The sequence below is a fragment of the Electrona antarctica genome, assembly GCF_951216825.1.
Source record: "Electrona antarctica genome assembly, chromosome: 21".
Classification (NCBI taxonomy): Eukaryota; Metazoa; Chordata; class Actinopteri; order Myctophiformes; family Myctophidae; genus Electrona; species Electrona antarctica.
Genome location: NC_136802.1, coordinates 2,354,511 through 2,369,967, shown reverse-complemented (window position 1 = coordinate 2,369,967; position 15,457 = coordinate 2,354,511). Strand labels below are relative to the sequence as shown.

The 15,457-nt window shown below is 47.0% G+C and overlaps 1 protein-coding gene across 1 annotated transcript; it reads right to left on the bottom strand.

Annotated features, from left to right (window-relative positions):
• Positions 1-117: 117 nt before the first annotated feature.
• LOC306913795 (E3 ubiquitin-protein ligase RNF182) lies at positions 118-15,228 on the bottom strand (the record flags this gene model as incomplete). Its single annotated transcript, XM_079490607.1, has 12 exons — positions 15,173-15,228; positions 14,296-14,452; positions 11,628-11,698; positions 10,459-10,573; positions 9,781-9,836; positions 9,613-9,668; positions 9,445-9,500; positions 9,277-9,332; positions 9,128-9,164; positions 8,743-8,996; positions 3,889-4,041; positions 118-144 (listed from the first exon to the last, which is right to left on the bottom strand). Exons 1-12 carry the CDS (start codon positions 15,218-15,220, stop codon positions 118-120), a joined length of 1,086 nt encoding a protein of 361 aa, XP_079346733.1. The 5' UTR covers positions 15,221-15,228.
• Between the last annotated feature and the right edge of the window lie 229 nt (positions 15,229-15,457).

Here is a 15,457-nt window from a genome sequence, read left to right as displayed (position 1 = left end):
GTAATGTCTGACTTGAATCATTTGATTGTTTTCTTTTTTTTTTTTTTTTTTTTTTTTTTTTTTTACTTCCAATGATTTCTTTCAGCAGTAGTTCCGGTTCCACCCTCCTCACATCGTTTAGTCCAGGTGTGGGCAACTGGCGGCCTGGGGGCCACATGTTAACAGTTCATAAAGTTAACATAACTAACTAAATGCATTGGAAATTTAATTAAAAGGTTACTTTTCAGGATTCCAATTAATAAAATGGCAAAAGAATATTCAGGTTTTCATTTCAAATATAGCATGGCTGATCTACAAGCTCAAAATGCGTCTCTTGCGACCCGTTTTTGGCCTTGTAGATCGGCTATTTTTGCTACGACAGTAATATGCACTGTGGCCCTCTGGAGTCAGTGTGGAAATATATTGGCCCTCGGCATCGTCAAAGTTGCACCACCCCTGGTTTAGTCCAATGAGGAAGGGGGAACTTCTCACCTCAGCCAGTTAAAATGTAGCATTATACAACGTTTATCATCATTAATGCACTTCTGTGCTGCCTTTCTTGTTTTTGCACCCTAGCCAGAAAAATAATGACGTCTGTGGGTTTGACTGGATTGCTGAATTCCTACAATGCCCATAATGCTTCAGTGCACTTCTCCTCCTTGTGGAGGCTGCATGGAGGCGGGGCTTTGTAGTCCAGGAAGGAAGTGAGACCATTTTCATGACGGGTGTTTGGTCATGAACATGGTGTCATGACTAAAATATCTTAAACTAGAAAAAGTGCCCTTCTGGGCACAGGTCTCCACCAGGAGGATAGGACTGTGTGAGGTCTCCACCAGGAGGATAGGACTGTGTGAGGTCTCCACCAGGAGGATAGGACTGTGTGAGATGTTTGGCAAAATGTTTAAGAGTAATATGAACATGTTTGCCTTTGATGGCAATTGGATGATTTGAGGCATTTTGTTCCAAAAATGTGTTTTGCAAAAATCAACCTGTTGGTGGCGCTATAACAGGCCAATGTGAAAAGGGTGGGATATATTCCTCAGCCTAGTAAGAAAATGTGTGAAAGATTTCACGTAAATTGCATGCTGTGTTCATGATTTGAGGCTTTTGTTCAAAACGGGGCAATCTTGCAAACTGTGAAAGCCAATTATAGCCAATTAGGATGGAATATGAAATATCCGACTTGAGCACATGACCATAGAGATACTGTGTAACGATTTGTGAGATTTTTGGACAGAATCTGGAGGAGTAATATCAAAACATGTGTTTTACAAAAGTCGGCCTCCTGGTGGCGCTATAACAGGCCGTTCTGGAAAATGCGGGGCAGAGGTTCATCGTTGGCATCCAGGGAGTGTGTGTGCAAAGTTTGGCATCGACCGGGTTAACGGTGCCGGAGATTAGCTGGTAACGGACGGACGGAAAGACACACACACACACGGACGGAGTGCAAAACATACTCTCTCTCCCCATGCCTTCGGCCTGGTGGAGACAAAAAGAAACAAACACATTACACACATAAAAACCCCAGGAAAGTGTTTCTTAGGCATCATTACAATAAGCTCTGGTTGCAAAATGGTTGAACTCTCAGTTTACAAATGGACCCATTTGGTTCCATCGGTACATTGTCAGAGATACAGTTACCCATAAAGAGTCCAGTTTGGTACGTAGTCGCTAGTAGGAAACGTGTTGGTCAAACCGATAAATGGATTGACATCTAACTTATCGACTAAACGGCAAAAATATTCATATCGACACACAATATATGTATATTGTTTTATTCATAATCATAAAATAACCATATGTTTATTATTCCTATTAGTCATAATCACAACAATGTCATTATTCATAAAAAATAAAATGCATTTTAATTCATAATATTAAACATAATATATATTTGTATATATTCATAATGATTATTCATATTCATATATATATATATATATAATAAACGTGTCTGAGTTATGTGACAGCGTGCGACTCCAGTTATAATAAAATGTGTTAATTATTTTTATGATCATTCTGAACATTTTAGTTTAGTTTAGTTAAGAAACGAAGGGCTCTATCTTGCGCCAGCCTTTACCCCGTATCCCAGAGGTCAGGGGTCACCAACATGTCCTACAGAGGTCAGGGGTCACCAACATGACCGTATATGCACGGACAAACGTATCTGTGGCAAAGACTCGGTCTTGTCCGTGGCTAATGTTTGATTATCTGTTTTAACACACCATTATAATGTTCTTATTTTGATCATAAGACACAATTACTGTCAGTCTCCAGGTTTTCTTCACAATATGTATGACACTGATTTACTACGACTAGGGGTGTGACGATATAGTAACTGCATCGAAAAATAGATTTTCATTTCAAGAATCGAAGTATATCGAAATGAAAACGGCAACATCGACTATGTATCGTATCGTTTTGCAATGCAAATAATCCGTATCGAATCATTTTTATATGCAAATAATTGATTGTATCAATACTACATTTTTGTGCGTGGTTAGCAATTTTTAGAAGGAAAAAGAAAAAGAGGTTTTTGATTACTTAGTTTAAAATAATGTCATGTATTTTAAATAGTTAATGTATCGATTTCAAATCATTGAATCGTATCGTATCGCCATAATGAACCAATATGGTCCATGTATCGTATCGTCAACCATGTATCGTATCGTCAACAGCCATACGCATCGTATCGCTGTTACAATGTATCGTTACACCCCTAACTGCGACACTATGGCACATTAGGACTAGTACTAGTCCTAATGGTAACTATTACTAGTACTAGTACTAGTGGTTCTCAAATGTTTTATTTGCAAAGACCCCTTTAACTCAACACAGAGTTACAGAGCTGTTGTGGTCATTCGGGGGTAACTCTTTATGTGTTCCTGGTAATATCCACTCATTTAGTCATGTTGCATGTCTGTCTGTCTGTCTGTCTGTCCATGGAAACATTTTTGAAAAAAACATTTTAAAATAGTTCAACTAGTCGATCTACATCGACACGTTGTGAGCTTGTAGATCGGCTATTTGAAATATTGTTTTTTTCAAAATAGTAAATAATGGCAAATAGGTTTTGGGATAAGCGATGGCGCAAGTTATAGATAGCCCTTACTTTGCTATAGTTCAACTGTCTGCATGACATCACAGAGAATGGCGTGATGTCACTATGACATCATCGTGATGTCATCGCACAGAGCAAGTAGTTCTGACTAATGCTGGTGTTGTGAGGTGGGGGGGAGCGGGGGGGAGGTTTACAGGTCGCGCTATGATCATGTCTATTGAGGTGTGTGTGTCAGGTCTGTGTGTGTGTGTGTGTGTGTGTGTGTGTGCGCGCGCATGTGTGTCAGTGCGTGTGTGTGTGCGTGCGTGTCAGGTCAGTGTGTGCGTGTGTGTGTGTGTGTGTGCGTGCGTGCGCGCGTGCGTGTCAGGTCAGTGTGTGTGTGTGTGTGCGGCGGGTGTCAGGTCAGTGCGTGCGTGCGTGTCAGGTCCGTGCATGTGTGTGCGTGTCAGGTCAGTGCGTGTGTGTGTGCGTGCGTGCGTGTCAGGTCTGTGCATGTGTGTGTGCGTGCGTGCGTGTCAGGTCAGTGCACGTGTGCGTGCGTGTCAGGTCCGTGCGTGTGTGTGTGCGTGCGTGTCAGGTCCGTGTGTGTGTGTGTGTGTGTGTGCGTGCGTGTCAGGTCCGTGCGTGTGTGTGTGCGTGCGTGTCAGGTCCGTGCGTGTGTGTGTGTGCGTGCGTGCGTGTCAGGTCCGTGCGCGTGTGTGTGTGCGTGCGTGCGTGTCAGGTCCGTGCGTGTGTGTGTGCGTGCGTGCGTGTCAGGTCTGTGCGCGTGTGTGTGCGTGCGTGTCAGATCCGTGCGTGTGTGTGTGCGTGCGTGCGTGTCAGGTCTGTGCGCGTGTGTGTGCGTGCACCAGCTCCATGATCTCGGTGCACACACACTGACAGAAGCCGTAGATCACACACAGCAGCAGAGTGGACGGAACCAGGCTGACCAGAACCACGCCCATCCACATCCTCTGGATCATCAGCAGGTAGATGCCCAGGGGGAGGGACGAGAAATACACCTGGAAATACACAACACCTGGTCAGAACTACACCTGGAAATACATCACACCTGGTTAGAAATACACCTGGACACAAATACAACTGGTCAGAACTACACCTGGAGAAATATACACCTGGAAATACAGAACACCTGGTCAGAAATACACCTGGAAATACATCACACCTGGTCAGAACTACACCTGGACACAAATACACCTGGACAGAGATACACCTGGAAATACATCACACCTGGTTAGAAATACACCTGGACACAAATACAACTGGTCAGAACTACACCTGGAGAAATATACACCTGGTCAGAAATACACCTGGTCACAAATCATGTCACTAGCAGGTAGATGAAATGCACCTGGAAATAAATCATCATCATTTTTTGACCGCGGTCGAGATCATGGCCAATGCCACGCCAGACTTCCTGTTAGATCATAGATTTCACAACAATGCCACGCCAGACTTCCTGTTAGATCATAGATTTCACAACAATGCCACGCCAGACTTCCTGTTAGATCATAGATTTCACAACAATGCCACGCCAGACTTCCCGGTCCTTCATTGCCATCTCCAGTTCCTGCTCACAGTGGGGTAGCAGGGGGTACAACTTTTAAGGGAATAATAATAAAATATACTTAATGCCTACTAGACTACGCCACCTTTTTCCTTTAACACCTTGAATGCCCGGATGTCGTTGAGTAGTTCAAGATGCACAAGAAGACATCTTGTATGTACCTAGAAGTAGCTAGATGTAGCCAAAACACCCCAGAGGGGATCGACAACAACGGGAGGTGATTACTTCTAACGCGACTAGCGACGGGACCGCAATGGCCCGTCAAAAACATAATCTTTGATTAAAATTGGAAGCATATTGATTTAGAATGAACACAGCCCGATGACATCAGGGAACAACAGCTTTCTATCTCTGGTCTGCTTTGAGGCAGGACTCCAGAGAAGAAGGTCTGCTTTGAGGCAGGACTCCAGAGAAGAAGGTCTGCTTTGAGGCAGGACTCCAGAGAAGAAGGTCTGCTTTGAGGCAGGACTCCAGAGAAGAAGGTCTGCTTTGAGGCAGGACTCCAGAGAAGAAGGTCTGCTTTGAGGCAGGACTCCAGAGGAGAAGGTCTGCTTTGAGGCAGGACTCCAGAGAAGAAGGTCTGCTTTGAGGCAGGACTCCAGAGAAGAAGGTCTGCTTTGAGGCAGGACTCCAGAGAAGAAGGTCTGCTTTGAGGCAGGACTCCAGAGAAGAAGGTCTGCTTTGAGGCAGGACTCCAGAGAAGAAGGTCTGCTTTGAGGCAGGACTCCAGAGAAGAAGGTCTGCTTTGAGGCAGGACTCCAGAGAAGAAGGTCTGCTTTGAGGCAGGACTCCAGAGAAGAAGGTCTGCTTTGAGGCAGGACTCCAGAGAAGGTCTGCTTTGAGGCAGGACTCCAGAGAAGAAGGTCTGCTTTGAGGCAGGACTCCAGAGAAGAAGGTCTGCTTTGAGGCAGGACTCCAGAGAAGGTCTGCTTTGAGGCAGGACTCCAGAGAAGAAGGTCTGCTTTGAGGCAGGACTCCAGAGAAGAAGGTCTGCTTTGAGGCAGGACTCCAGAGAAGAAGGTCTGCTTTGAGGCAGGACTCCAGAGAAGAAGGTCTGCTTTGAGGCAGGACTCCAGAGAAGAAGGTCTGCTCTGAGGCAGGACTCCAGAGAAGAAGGTCTGCTTTGAGGCAGGACTCCAGAGAAGAAGGTCTGCTTTGAGGCAGGACTCCAGAGAAGAAGGTCTGCTTTGAGGCAGGACTCCAGAGAAGAAGGTCTGCTTTGAGGCAGGACTCCAGAGAAGAAGGTCTGCTTTGAGGCAGGACTCCAGAGAAGAAGGTCTGCTTTGAGGCAGGACTCCAGAGAAGAAGGTCTGCTTTGAGGCAGGACTCCAGAGAAGAAGGTCTGCTTTGAGGCAGGACTCCAGAGAAGAAGGTCTGCTTTGAGGCAGGACTCCAGAGAAGAAGGTCTGCTTTGAGGCAGGACTCCAGAGAAGAAGGTCTGCTTTGAGGCAGGACTCCAGAGAAGAAGGTCTGCTTTGAGGCAGGACTCCAGAGAAGAAGGTCTGCTTTGAGGCAGGACTCCAGAGAAGAAGGTCTGCTTTGAGGCAGGACTCCAGAGAAGAAGGTCTGCTTTGAGGCAGGACTCCAGAGAAGAAGGTCTGCTTTGAGGCAGGACTCCAGAGAAGAAGGTCTGCTTTGAGGCAGGACTCCAGAGAAGAAGGTCTGCTCTGAGGCAGGACTCCAGAGAAGAAGGTCTGCTTTGAGGCAGGACTCCAGAGAAGAAGGTCTGCTTTGAGGCAGGACTCCAGAGAAGAAGGTCTGCTCTGAGGCAGGACTCCAGAGAAGAAGGTCTGCTTTGAGGCAGGACTCCAGAGAAGAAGGTCTGCTTTGAGGCAGGACTCCAGAGAAGAAGGTCTGCTTTGAGGCAGGACTCCAGAGAAGAAGGTCTGCTTTGAGGCAGGACTCCAGAGAAGAAGGTCTGCTTTGAGGCAGGACTCCAGAGAAGAAGGTCTGCTTTGAGGCAGGACTCCAGAGAAGAAGGTCTGCTTTGAGGCAGGACTCCAGAGAAGAAGGTCTGCTTTGAGGCAGGACTCCAGAGAAGAAGGTCTGCTTTGAGGCAGGACTCCAGAGAAGAAGGTCTGCTTTGAGGCAGGACTCCAGAGAAGAAGGTCTGCTTTGAGGCAGGACTCCAGAGAAGAAGGTCTGCTTTGAGGCAGGACTCCAGAGAAGAAGGTCTGCTTTGAGGCAGGACTCCAGAGAAGAAGGTCTGCTTTGAGGCAGGACTCCAGAGAAGAAGGTCTGCTTTGAGGCAGGACTCCAGAGAAGAAGGTCTGCTTTGAGGCAGGACTCCAGAGGAGAAGGTCTGCTTTGAGGCAGGACTCCAGAGAAGAAGGTCTGCTTTGAGGCAGGACTCCAGAGAAGAAGGTCTGCTTTGAGGCAGGACTCCAGAGAAGAAGGTCTGCTTTGAGGCAGGACTCCAGAGGAGAAGGTCTGCTTTGAGGCAGGACTCCAGAGAAGAAGGTCTGCTTTGAGGCAGGACTCCAGAGAAGAAGGTCTGCTTTGAGGCAGGACTCCAGAGAAGAAGGTCTGCTTTGAGGCAGGACTCCAGAGGAGAAGGTCTGCTTTGAGGCAGGACTCCAGAGAAGAAGGTCTGCTTTGAGGCAGGACTCCAGAGAAGAAGGTCTGCTTTGAGGCAGGACTCCAGAGAAGAAGGTCTGCTTTGAGGCAGGACTCCAGAGGAGAAGGTCTGCTTTGAGGCAGGACTCCAGAGAAGAAGGTCTGCTTTGAGGCAGGACTCCAGAGAAGAAGGTCTGCTTTGAGGCAGGACTCCAGAGAAGAAGGTCTGCTTTGAGGCAGGACTCCAGAGAAGAAGGTCTGCTTTGAGGCAGGACTCCAGAGAAGAAGGTCTGCTCTGAGGCAGGACTCCAGAGAAGAAGGTCTGCTTTGAGGCAGGACTCCAGAGAAGAAGGTCTGCTTTGAGGCAGGACTCCAGAGAAGAAGGTCTGCTTTGAGGCAGGACTCCAGAGAAGAAGGTCTGCTTTGAGGCAGGACTCCAGAGAAGAAGGTCTGCTTTGAGGCAGGACTCCAGAGAAGAAGGTCTGCTTTGAGGCAGGACTCCAGAGAAGAAGGTCTGCTTTGAGGCAGGACTCCAGAGAAGAAGGTCTGCTTTGAGGCAGGACTCCAGAGAGGAAGGTCTGCTTTGAGGCAGGACTCCAGAGAAGAAGGTCTGCTTTGAGGCAGGACTCCAGAGAAGAAGGTCTGCTTTGAGGCAGGACTCCAGAGAAGAAGGTCTGCTTTGAGGCAGGACTCCAGAGAAGAAGGTCTGCTTTGAGGCAGGACTCCAGAGAAGAAGGTCTGCTTTGAGGCAGGACTCCAGAGAAGAAGGTCTGCTTTGAGGCAGGACTCCAGAGAAGAAGGTCTGCTTTGAGGCAGGACTCCAGAGAAGAAGGTCTGCTCTGAGGCAGGACTCCAGAGAAGAAGGTCTGCTCTGAGGCAGGACTCCAGAGTAGAAGGTCTGCTCTGAGGCAGGACTCCAGAGAAGAAGGTCTGCTTTGAGGCAGGACTCCAGAGAAGAAGGTCTGCTTTGAGGCAGGACTCCAGAGAAGAAGGTCTGCTTTGAGGCAGGACTCCAGAGAAGAAGGTCTGCTTTGAGGCAGGACTCCAGAGAAGAAGGTCTGCTTTGAGGCAGGACTCCAGAGAAGAAGGTCTGCTTTGAGGCAGGACTCCAGAGAAGAAGGTCTGCTTTGAGGCAGGACTCCAGAGAAGAAGGTCTGCTTTGAGGCAGGACTCCAGAGAAGAAGGTCTGCTTTGAGGCAGGACTCCAGAGAAGAAGGGAAGATATAACCTCATTGTCAGCTCTGTAGCAGTGGCCGGCAAACTGTGTTCTTCTGGATCAGACTAGTGCCATCCAACCGTTTCTCTCATTTCTTTGAAAGTGTCCATAGAGTAGAATCGTCTCAACGGTCGTCCTAAATATTTTTACTTTGAACATCTTACTAAGCTGGGACGACCAGATCTTATGCATGTCATTGCAGGCTGACCAGGCCATACCCTTCCTAGTTTGAAAGTCCTTTTGGGAAGAAGATATATATGAACCCAAATACTTGTAGTCATCAACCTGTTTCTGAGGAGTGTTGTTTTGATAACGTGGTTATTGTTGGATGTGCATATATTTACGTATTCGGTTCATACTGACCAGACAGAGCGCCCCCAGCAGGCAGCGCGGGACACTGCGTTGACACTTGCGATTGGCCATGTTGCAGGTGGGCGTGGCCTCCATGTGATGATGATGATGAGGGCGGTACACGCGCACCATGTTGAGCATGCTCAGTGAGTCCGAGGAGGAGGGGCTAGAGGCGGAGGAGGCGGGCAGCTCCATGATGGTGATGACCAGGCAGTCCGAGGACCCCACGGAGGGCCCTGAGCCGCTGCTTTCACCTCCTTCTGTACCTGTAGGGTGAGAACACACTTATTGACCATATGCACACGGCGGCCATCTTGTGTACCTGTAGGGTGAGAACACACTTATTGACCATATGCACACGGTGGCCATCTTGTGTACCTGTAGGGTGAGAACACACTTATTGACCATATGCACACGGCGGCCATCTTGTGTACCTGTAGGGTGAGAACACACTTATTGACCATATGCACACGACGGCCATCTTGTGTACCTGTAGGGTGAGAACACACTTATTGACCATATGCACACGACGGCCATCTTGTGTACCTGTAGGGTGAGAACACACTTATTGACCATATGCACACGGCGGCCATCTTGTGTACCTGTAGGGTGAGAACACACTTATTGACCATATGCACACGACGGCCATCTTGTGTACCTGTAGGGTGAGAACACACTTATTGACCATATGCACACGACGGCCATCTTGTGTACCTGTAGGGTGAGAACACACGTATTGACCATATGCACACGACGGCCATCTTGTGTACCTGTAGGGTGAGAACACACTTATTGACCATATGCACACGGCGGCCATCTTGTGTACCTGTAGGGTGAGAACACACTTATTGACCATATGCACACGGCGGCCATCTTGTGTACCTGTAGGGTGAGAACACACTTATTGACCATATGCACACGGCGGCCATCTTGTGTACCTGTAGGGTGAGAACACACTTATTGACCATATGCACACGGCGGCCATCTTGTGTACCTGTAGGGTGAGAACACACGTATTGACCATATGCACACGGCGGCCATCCTGTGTACCTGTAGGGTGAAAACATACTTATTGACCATATGCACACGGCGGCCATCTTCTGTACCTGTGGGGTGAGAACACACGTATTGACCATATGCACACGGTGGCCATCTTGCCAGCAAGGTGCTACCATAGGTGCAACTTCCCATAGACAGCCCATTCATCCAAACAGAACAGTCCTATATCTGATTGTATTAAACAACGTCAAACTCACCAACATTGCAGCTGTACGGAAAGCTTGAATTATCCTCTTTCTATCTGCAATGTGTTTGTTTCATAGAAATCCACCGTAGAGATGTTATGAGCTACTTCCTGTCAAGAAATTCTGTGCAGGTTATTTTTTTCTTAAGTGTCAGAGTTTGGAAGTGCTCGTTGGAATTGGATATCACCCAACAGCCCATGTGACACAGGTTGCTTTGCTGATAACGAGCGCTTCCAAACTCTGACAATAATCATCTGCAAGGAATTTCTTGACAGAAAGTAGCTCATAACATGTCTACGGTGTATTTTTATGAAACAAACACTTTGCAGATAGTAAGACAATTCAAGCTTTTCGTACAGCTGCAATGTTGGTGAGTTTGACGTCATTTAATACAATCAGATAGGACTTTTAATGAAGGCATTAGAGCTATGGACCAGAGCTAGACACATAGAAAGGCTAGATGGCGCCAGGCAGGCAGACAGACCTGTCAGGCTGGTAGGAGTCAGTACCACCTCGTCTCCAGTAGGGGGAGCTCTGTGGTCTTGTTGCTGACAGGACAGAACAGCCAGGATGTGTCCATCATCCTCCATCAGCCACACCTGTGTACACACGCGCGCGCACACACACACACACACACACACACACACACGGCATTAATGACGATAAAGAACACCCTTGAGTGTAATATTGCAATTATACAACAGTTACCCTTAAAACTAAAGAAATATTCTTTTAATGACAGATGTAGCCACTGCGACCACAAATGTCCCAAGAAACTATAGCTAGCCTGTGATTAGAAACTAGCTAGCCTGTGATTAGAAACTATAGCTAGCCTGTGATTAGAAACTATAGCTAGCCTGTGATTAGAAACTATAGCTAGCCTGTGATTAGAAACTATAGCTAGCCTGTGATTAGAAACTATAGCTAGCCTGTGATTAGAAACTATAGCTAGCCTGTGATTAGAAACTATAGCTAGCCTGTGATTAGAAACTATAGCTAGCCTGTGATTAGAAACTATAGCTAGCCTGTGATTAGAAACTATAGCTAGCCTGTGATTAGAAACTATAGCTAGCCTGTGATTAGAAACTATAGCTAGCCTGTGATTAGAAACTATAGCTAGCCTGTGATTAGAAACTATAGCTAGCCTGTGATTAGAAACTATAGCTAGCCTGTGATTAGAAACTATAGCTAGCCTGTGATTAGAAACTATAGCTAGCCTGTGATTAGAAACTAGCTAGCCTGTGATTAGAAACTATAGCTAGCCTGTGATTAGAAACTAGCTAGCCTGTGATTAGAAACTAGCTAGCCTGTGATTAGAAACTATAGCTAGCCTGTGATTAGAAACTAGCTAGCCTGTGATTAGAAACTATAGCTAGCCTGTGATTAGAAACTATAGCTAGCCTGTGATTAGAAACTATAGCTAGCCTGTGATTGTGATGGTGATTTCTTTGTGTTGATTGATGCTTGTTTAAGGAACGGCTAGAATGCTGTTTCAACCAATCAGATTGCTTCCTTGAAACGACCTGTTGTATAATGCACCTTTGAAATCATTTTAACCTGATTAAATTATTATTTTTTTAAAGTTTTTTAAAAGTATATTGTGTGTGCATGTGCGTGCGTGCGTGCACGTGCACACGTGTGTGTGCATGTTACCTCCTCATCAGGTACGTGTGTCTCGTGGCGACAGAATGGACAGCAGATAACCGACGGTGATGACGATTCACCTGACAGCCAATAGGAAGACAGAGATGAATAACGTATTAGCCAATATAGGCATAGTTATTGTTTCAACCAATAGGAACTCTCTCTCTCTCTCTCTCTCTCTCTCTCTCTCTCTCTCTCTCTCTCTCTCTCTCTCTCTCTCTCTCTCTCTCTCTCTCTCTCTTTCTCTCTCTCTGGGCAGATGGTCGCTCGCCCCCAGAGCCTGTATCTCCTGGAGGTTTCATCCTGTTTCAGGGTTGTGCTTCTGTCACAACCCTCACACCCTGCATGATGTCTGTCTGTCTGTCTGTCTGTCTGTCTGTCTGTCTGTCTGTCTGTCTGTCTGTCTGTCTGTCTGTCTGTCTGTCTGTCTGTCTGTCTGTCGCCCAGGGCCAAATTAGCCATTGGGTCAGTGCATGGGCCCGTGGCCCAGCTATAGGGGCTCTGAATTTTACTTGAGACAAGTGACTCTTGGTTTCCCTTTTTTTCTGTGACGCTCCTAGTCCTAGCAGCCAACACTATAGAGAGTATGCGCATGCTTAAAGTGAATGGCACATCGAGTGGCAAATCGAGTGGCAAAACAACAGGAAAAGTGAGTTTAACATTGTTTAATGTTGTTTAATGCAATCAGAGAAGACTTTTCTGTTTGGTGTATGGGCTGTCAAGGCCAGAAAGTAGTTTTTGCCACTCATTAGGCATTCCTGCATAACTTCCGGGTTTGATGATGATGTCACGCGCATACCCTCTATTGTCTGGCTTTACTAATAATCACCTTTCCATATTGGTAATATGGAGAATGTCTGTGATCTTATCTTACATTTCAGGTATTCCAAATACACAGCCTTCATAGATCGGTCCTATCCGCTAACAGACTGATTGATTGATTGAAGTATTTATTAACAGTTTGCAGAATTTGGAAAGTTGGGAACAGTCGATGTTTGGGAAGCACAAGCGTATACGGTATATATGGGGCCCACAGCTGACAGGTGAGCTGTGATTGGTGCGTGGTATGGGGCACACCGCTGACAGGTGAGTGGTGATTGGTGCGTGGTATGGGGCACACCGCTGACAGGTGAGTGGTGATTGGTGCGTGGTATGGGGCACACCGCTGACAGGTGAGCTGTGATTGGTGCGTGGGGTAATTGATCACACCACCTCCTCTGTGTGGCCCATACATACTTTTGTGCTTAATTCCTGTTGTGGGAAATATGAAGACTGGAATCCATATAGTATATTGGTTGTATTGTTCCATGCTGTTCTGTCTGTGAGCAACGACACCTTGGCCTGAAAACCTGTCTTAATCCAATCAACCCTTTGATCTAGCTGTATGTAAAAGCCCATGTCACACCTATTGTTTGTTATGAGACCATGTTGGGCCTGAATAGGTATCACTAGGGAGGGAGTTCCTGTCTCAGGAGGGGGTAGGGTGACCAGATGTCCCTCTTTGCGTGGGACAGTCCCTCATTTCCAAGACTTTTCAGGGGTCCCACAAATTGAGACCCTGTCCCACATTGTGACTGGCAGGCGATTGCATCAGTGTTCAAATGCCCTAATAGTTATAGTCCCCTAATAGTTGGCCTTCTGTTGTAAAGCTCTCTCATTGTCTCTTCCTGCAAGATGTGTTTTTAAGCCTGTTAAAATAGCATAAAAATAAAAATAAAGCATGATTTTAAAACAAAATGTGAGACACCAGAGGAGTTTATAAATGATAGCCAATAGGCCTATGGTCGAATATGACATCAAGGCATTTAATACTCAAGTAGTAAGTTGCTAACCCGGTACTCCAGTATCGCTTGTGTGGGACAAGTGGGATGGGGGAACGGGGTCCCCCCATCCCACTTGTCCCACACAAGCAATACTTCTGTCCCTCAAATGAACAGTTTGGATCTGGTCACCCGAGGGGGCGACAGCCTGTCAGAGCGTCTGTATTGTACTCTTGTGATGGTCATGTTTATCTGTGGACCTGCTTCTGGGGTATAAGAGAGGACCTGGGCAGAAGCTGAGACGGCTGGTGGGATGGAGACCACGAGAGAGAGAGAGAGATGTGCTGAGGGAGAGAATACTGAGTTATACATGCAGGCTATGCCTGCTAGACTGAGAGATGTTGTTTGCTTGTTGCTGTTCTTCTGAATAAACTTCTAAGATATACATTCACCTTCCGGATGGACATATATTATTTCCATAACATTCACCTAAAGGAAGTTTTGCTCTCATTCCATTCCAGGCCCCTCGCCGGAGAGAATGTCGCCCGTGTGCGCGTCCCCAAAACGACTCCAAATCTCAACTCTCAAAAATCTAATTTTTGGGTGAAATGTACTTTTTTGGGTGAAAGTGCCTCAAAAAGTTAATGTCAAGCCCGGCAGTGTATATGGGCCCGATTCACTACACTGTACACTGGTGTAAACTAAAGGAATTTTCCAAACTTCCCACGTTTGTAGTCTAGATTCTAGACTACAAACGTGGGAAGCGTGCGTGCGTGCGTGCGTGCGTGCGTGCGTGGGTGCGTGCGTGCGTGCGTGGGTGCGTGCGTGCGTGCGTGGGTGCGTGCGTGCGTGCGTGGGTGCGTGCGTGGGTGTGTGGGTGCGTGCGTGGGTGCGTGCGTGGGTGCGTGCGCTCTCACCCATGTCCACCATCTTCTTCAGACACTTGGCACACACGCGGTGAAGACAGGACAGTACTTTGGGTTTTCGGTGTCTGGTGTCGTAACGGTTGTAGCAGATCTTACACTCCAGCTCCTCCACCGTGTACACCGTGGAGCGACCCCACGACGACCCCGCCTGGAAGACATGCACCGGCCAATTAGAACACTGGCTCCGCCCACAGCAATATACACCAGCCAATTAGATCACTGGCTCCACCCACAACAACCTCACAACGCTGAGGAAGGCCAACCAGGCCGAAACGCGTATGTTGTCCACTCTCGTCAGAGGTAAATAAATGTTCTTGCATTTTCTTAATTTCATCCACCCACAACAATACACCCTAACAATACACCGTCCTAAACATCCACCCACAACAATACACCCTAACAATACACCGTCCTAAACATCCACCCACAACAATACACCGTCCTAAACATCCACCCACAACAATACACCCTAACAATACACCGTCCTAAACATCCACCCACAACAATACACCCTAACAATACACCGTCCTAAACATCCACCCACAACAATACACCCTAACAATACACCGTCCTAAACATCCACCCACAACAATACACCGTCCTATATTACGTTTTCATTTAACTTCCTTGCGACAGTGATTATTAGCTCGATGGCTTCCATTATCACATTGCAACTTTTCAGGACTAGAAAGCCTGCCGTTTCTATTAGCTTGGATTCCCCATCGATGATGTCACTGGTGGACGGGTTTCTGAACTGCCCACAGCCCTCCTCACACAGGACACAGACCGAGTAGGAAAATATTGTGGCTTTTTCAACCGATGATCATCGGTTGAAAAGTGGTGAAGTGGTCCTTTAATCTCTCCGTACCTTTCCCTCCATGTCCCGGCCTGACTCCGCCTCTTTCAGATGGCTCATCCTGATTGGCCGGGCTCTACTTCAACCTATAGGATAAAGGGAAGAGGACAATGTGCTGTTAAAGGAGTGATCCGTACGTTTTCTCAGCGAGCTTGAGGATTTTTCTGCTTAAAGGCTAGCTCCGTGAAATGGCTAATAATGTTTCCTGTAGGAACACAACGTGTAAGGGTTGAGGATAGTTCCACTAGGAACACAACGTGTTGAGGATAGTTCCACTAGGAACACAACGTGTAAGGG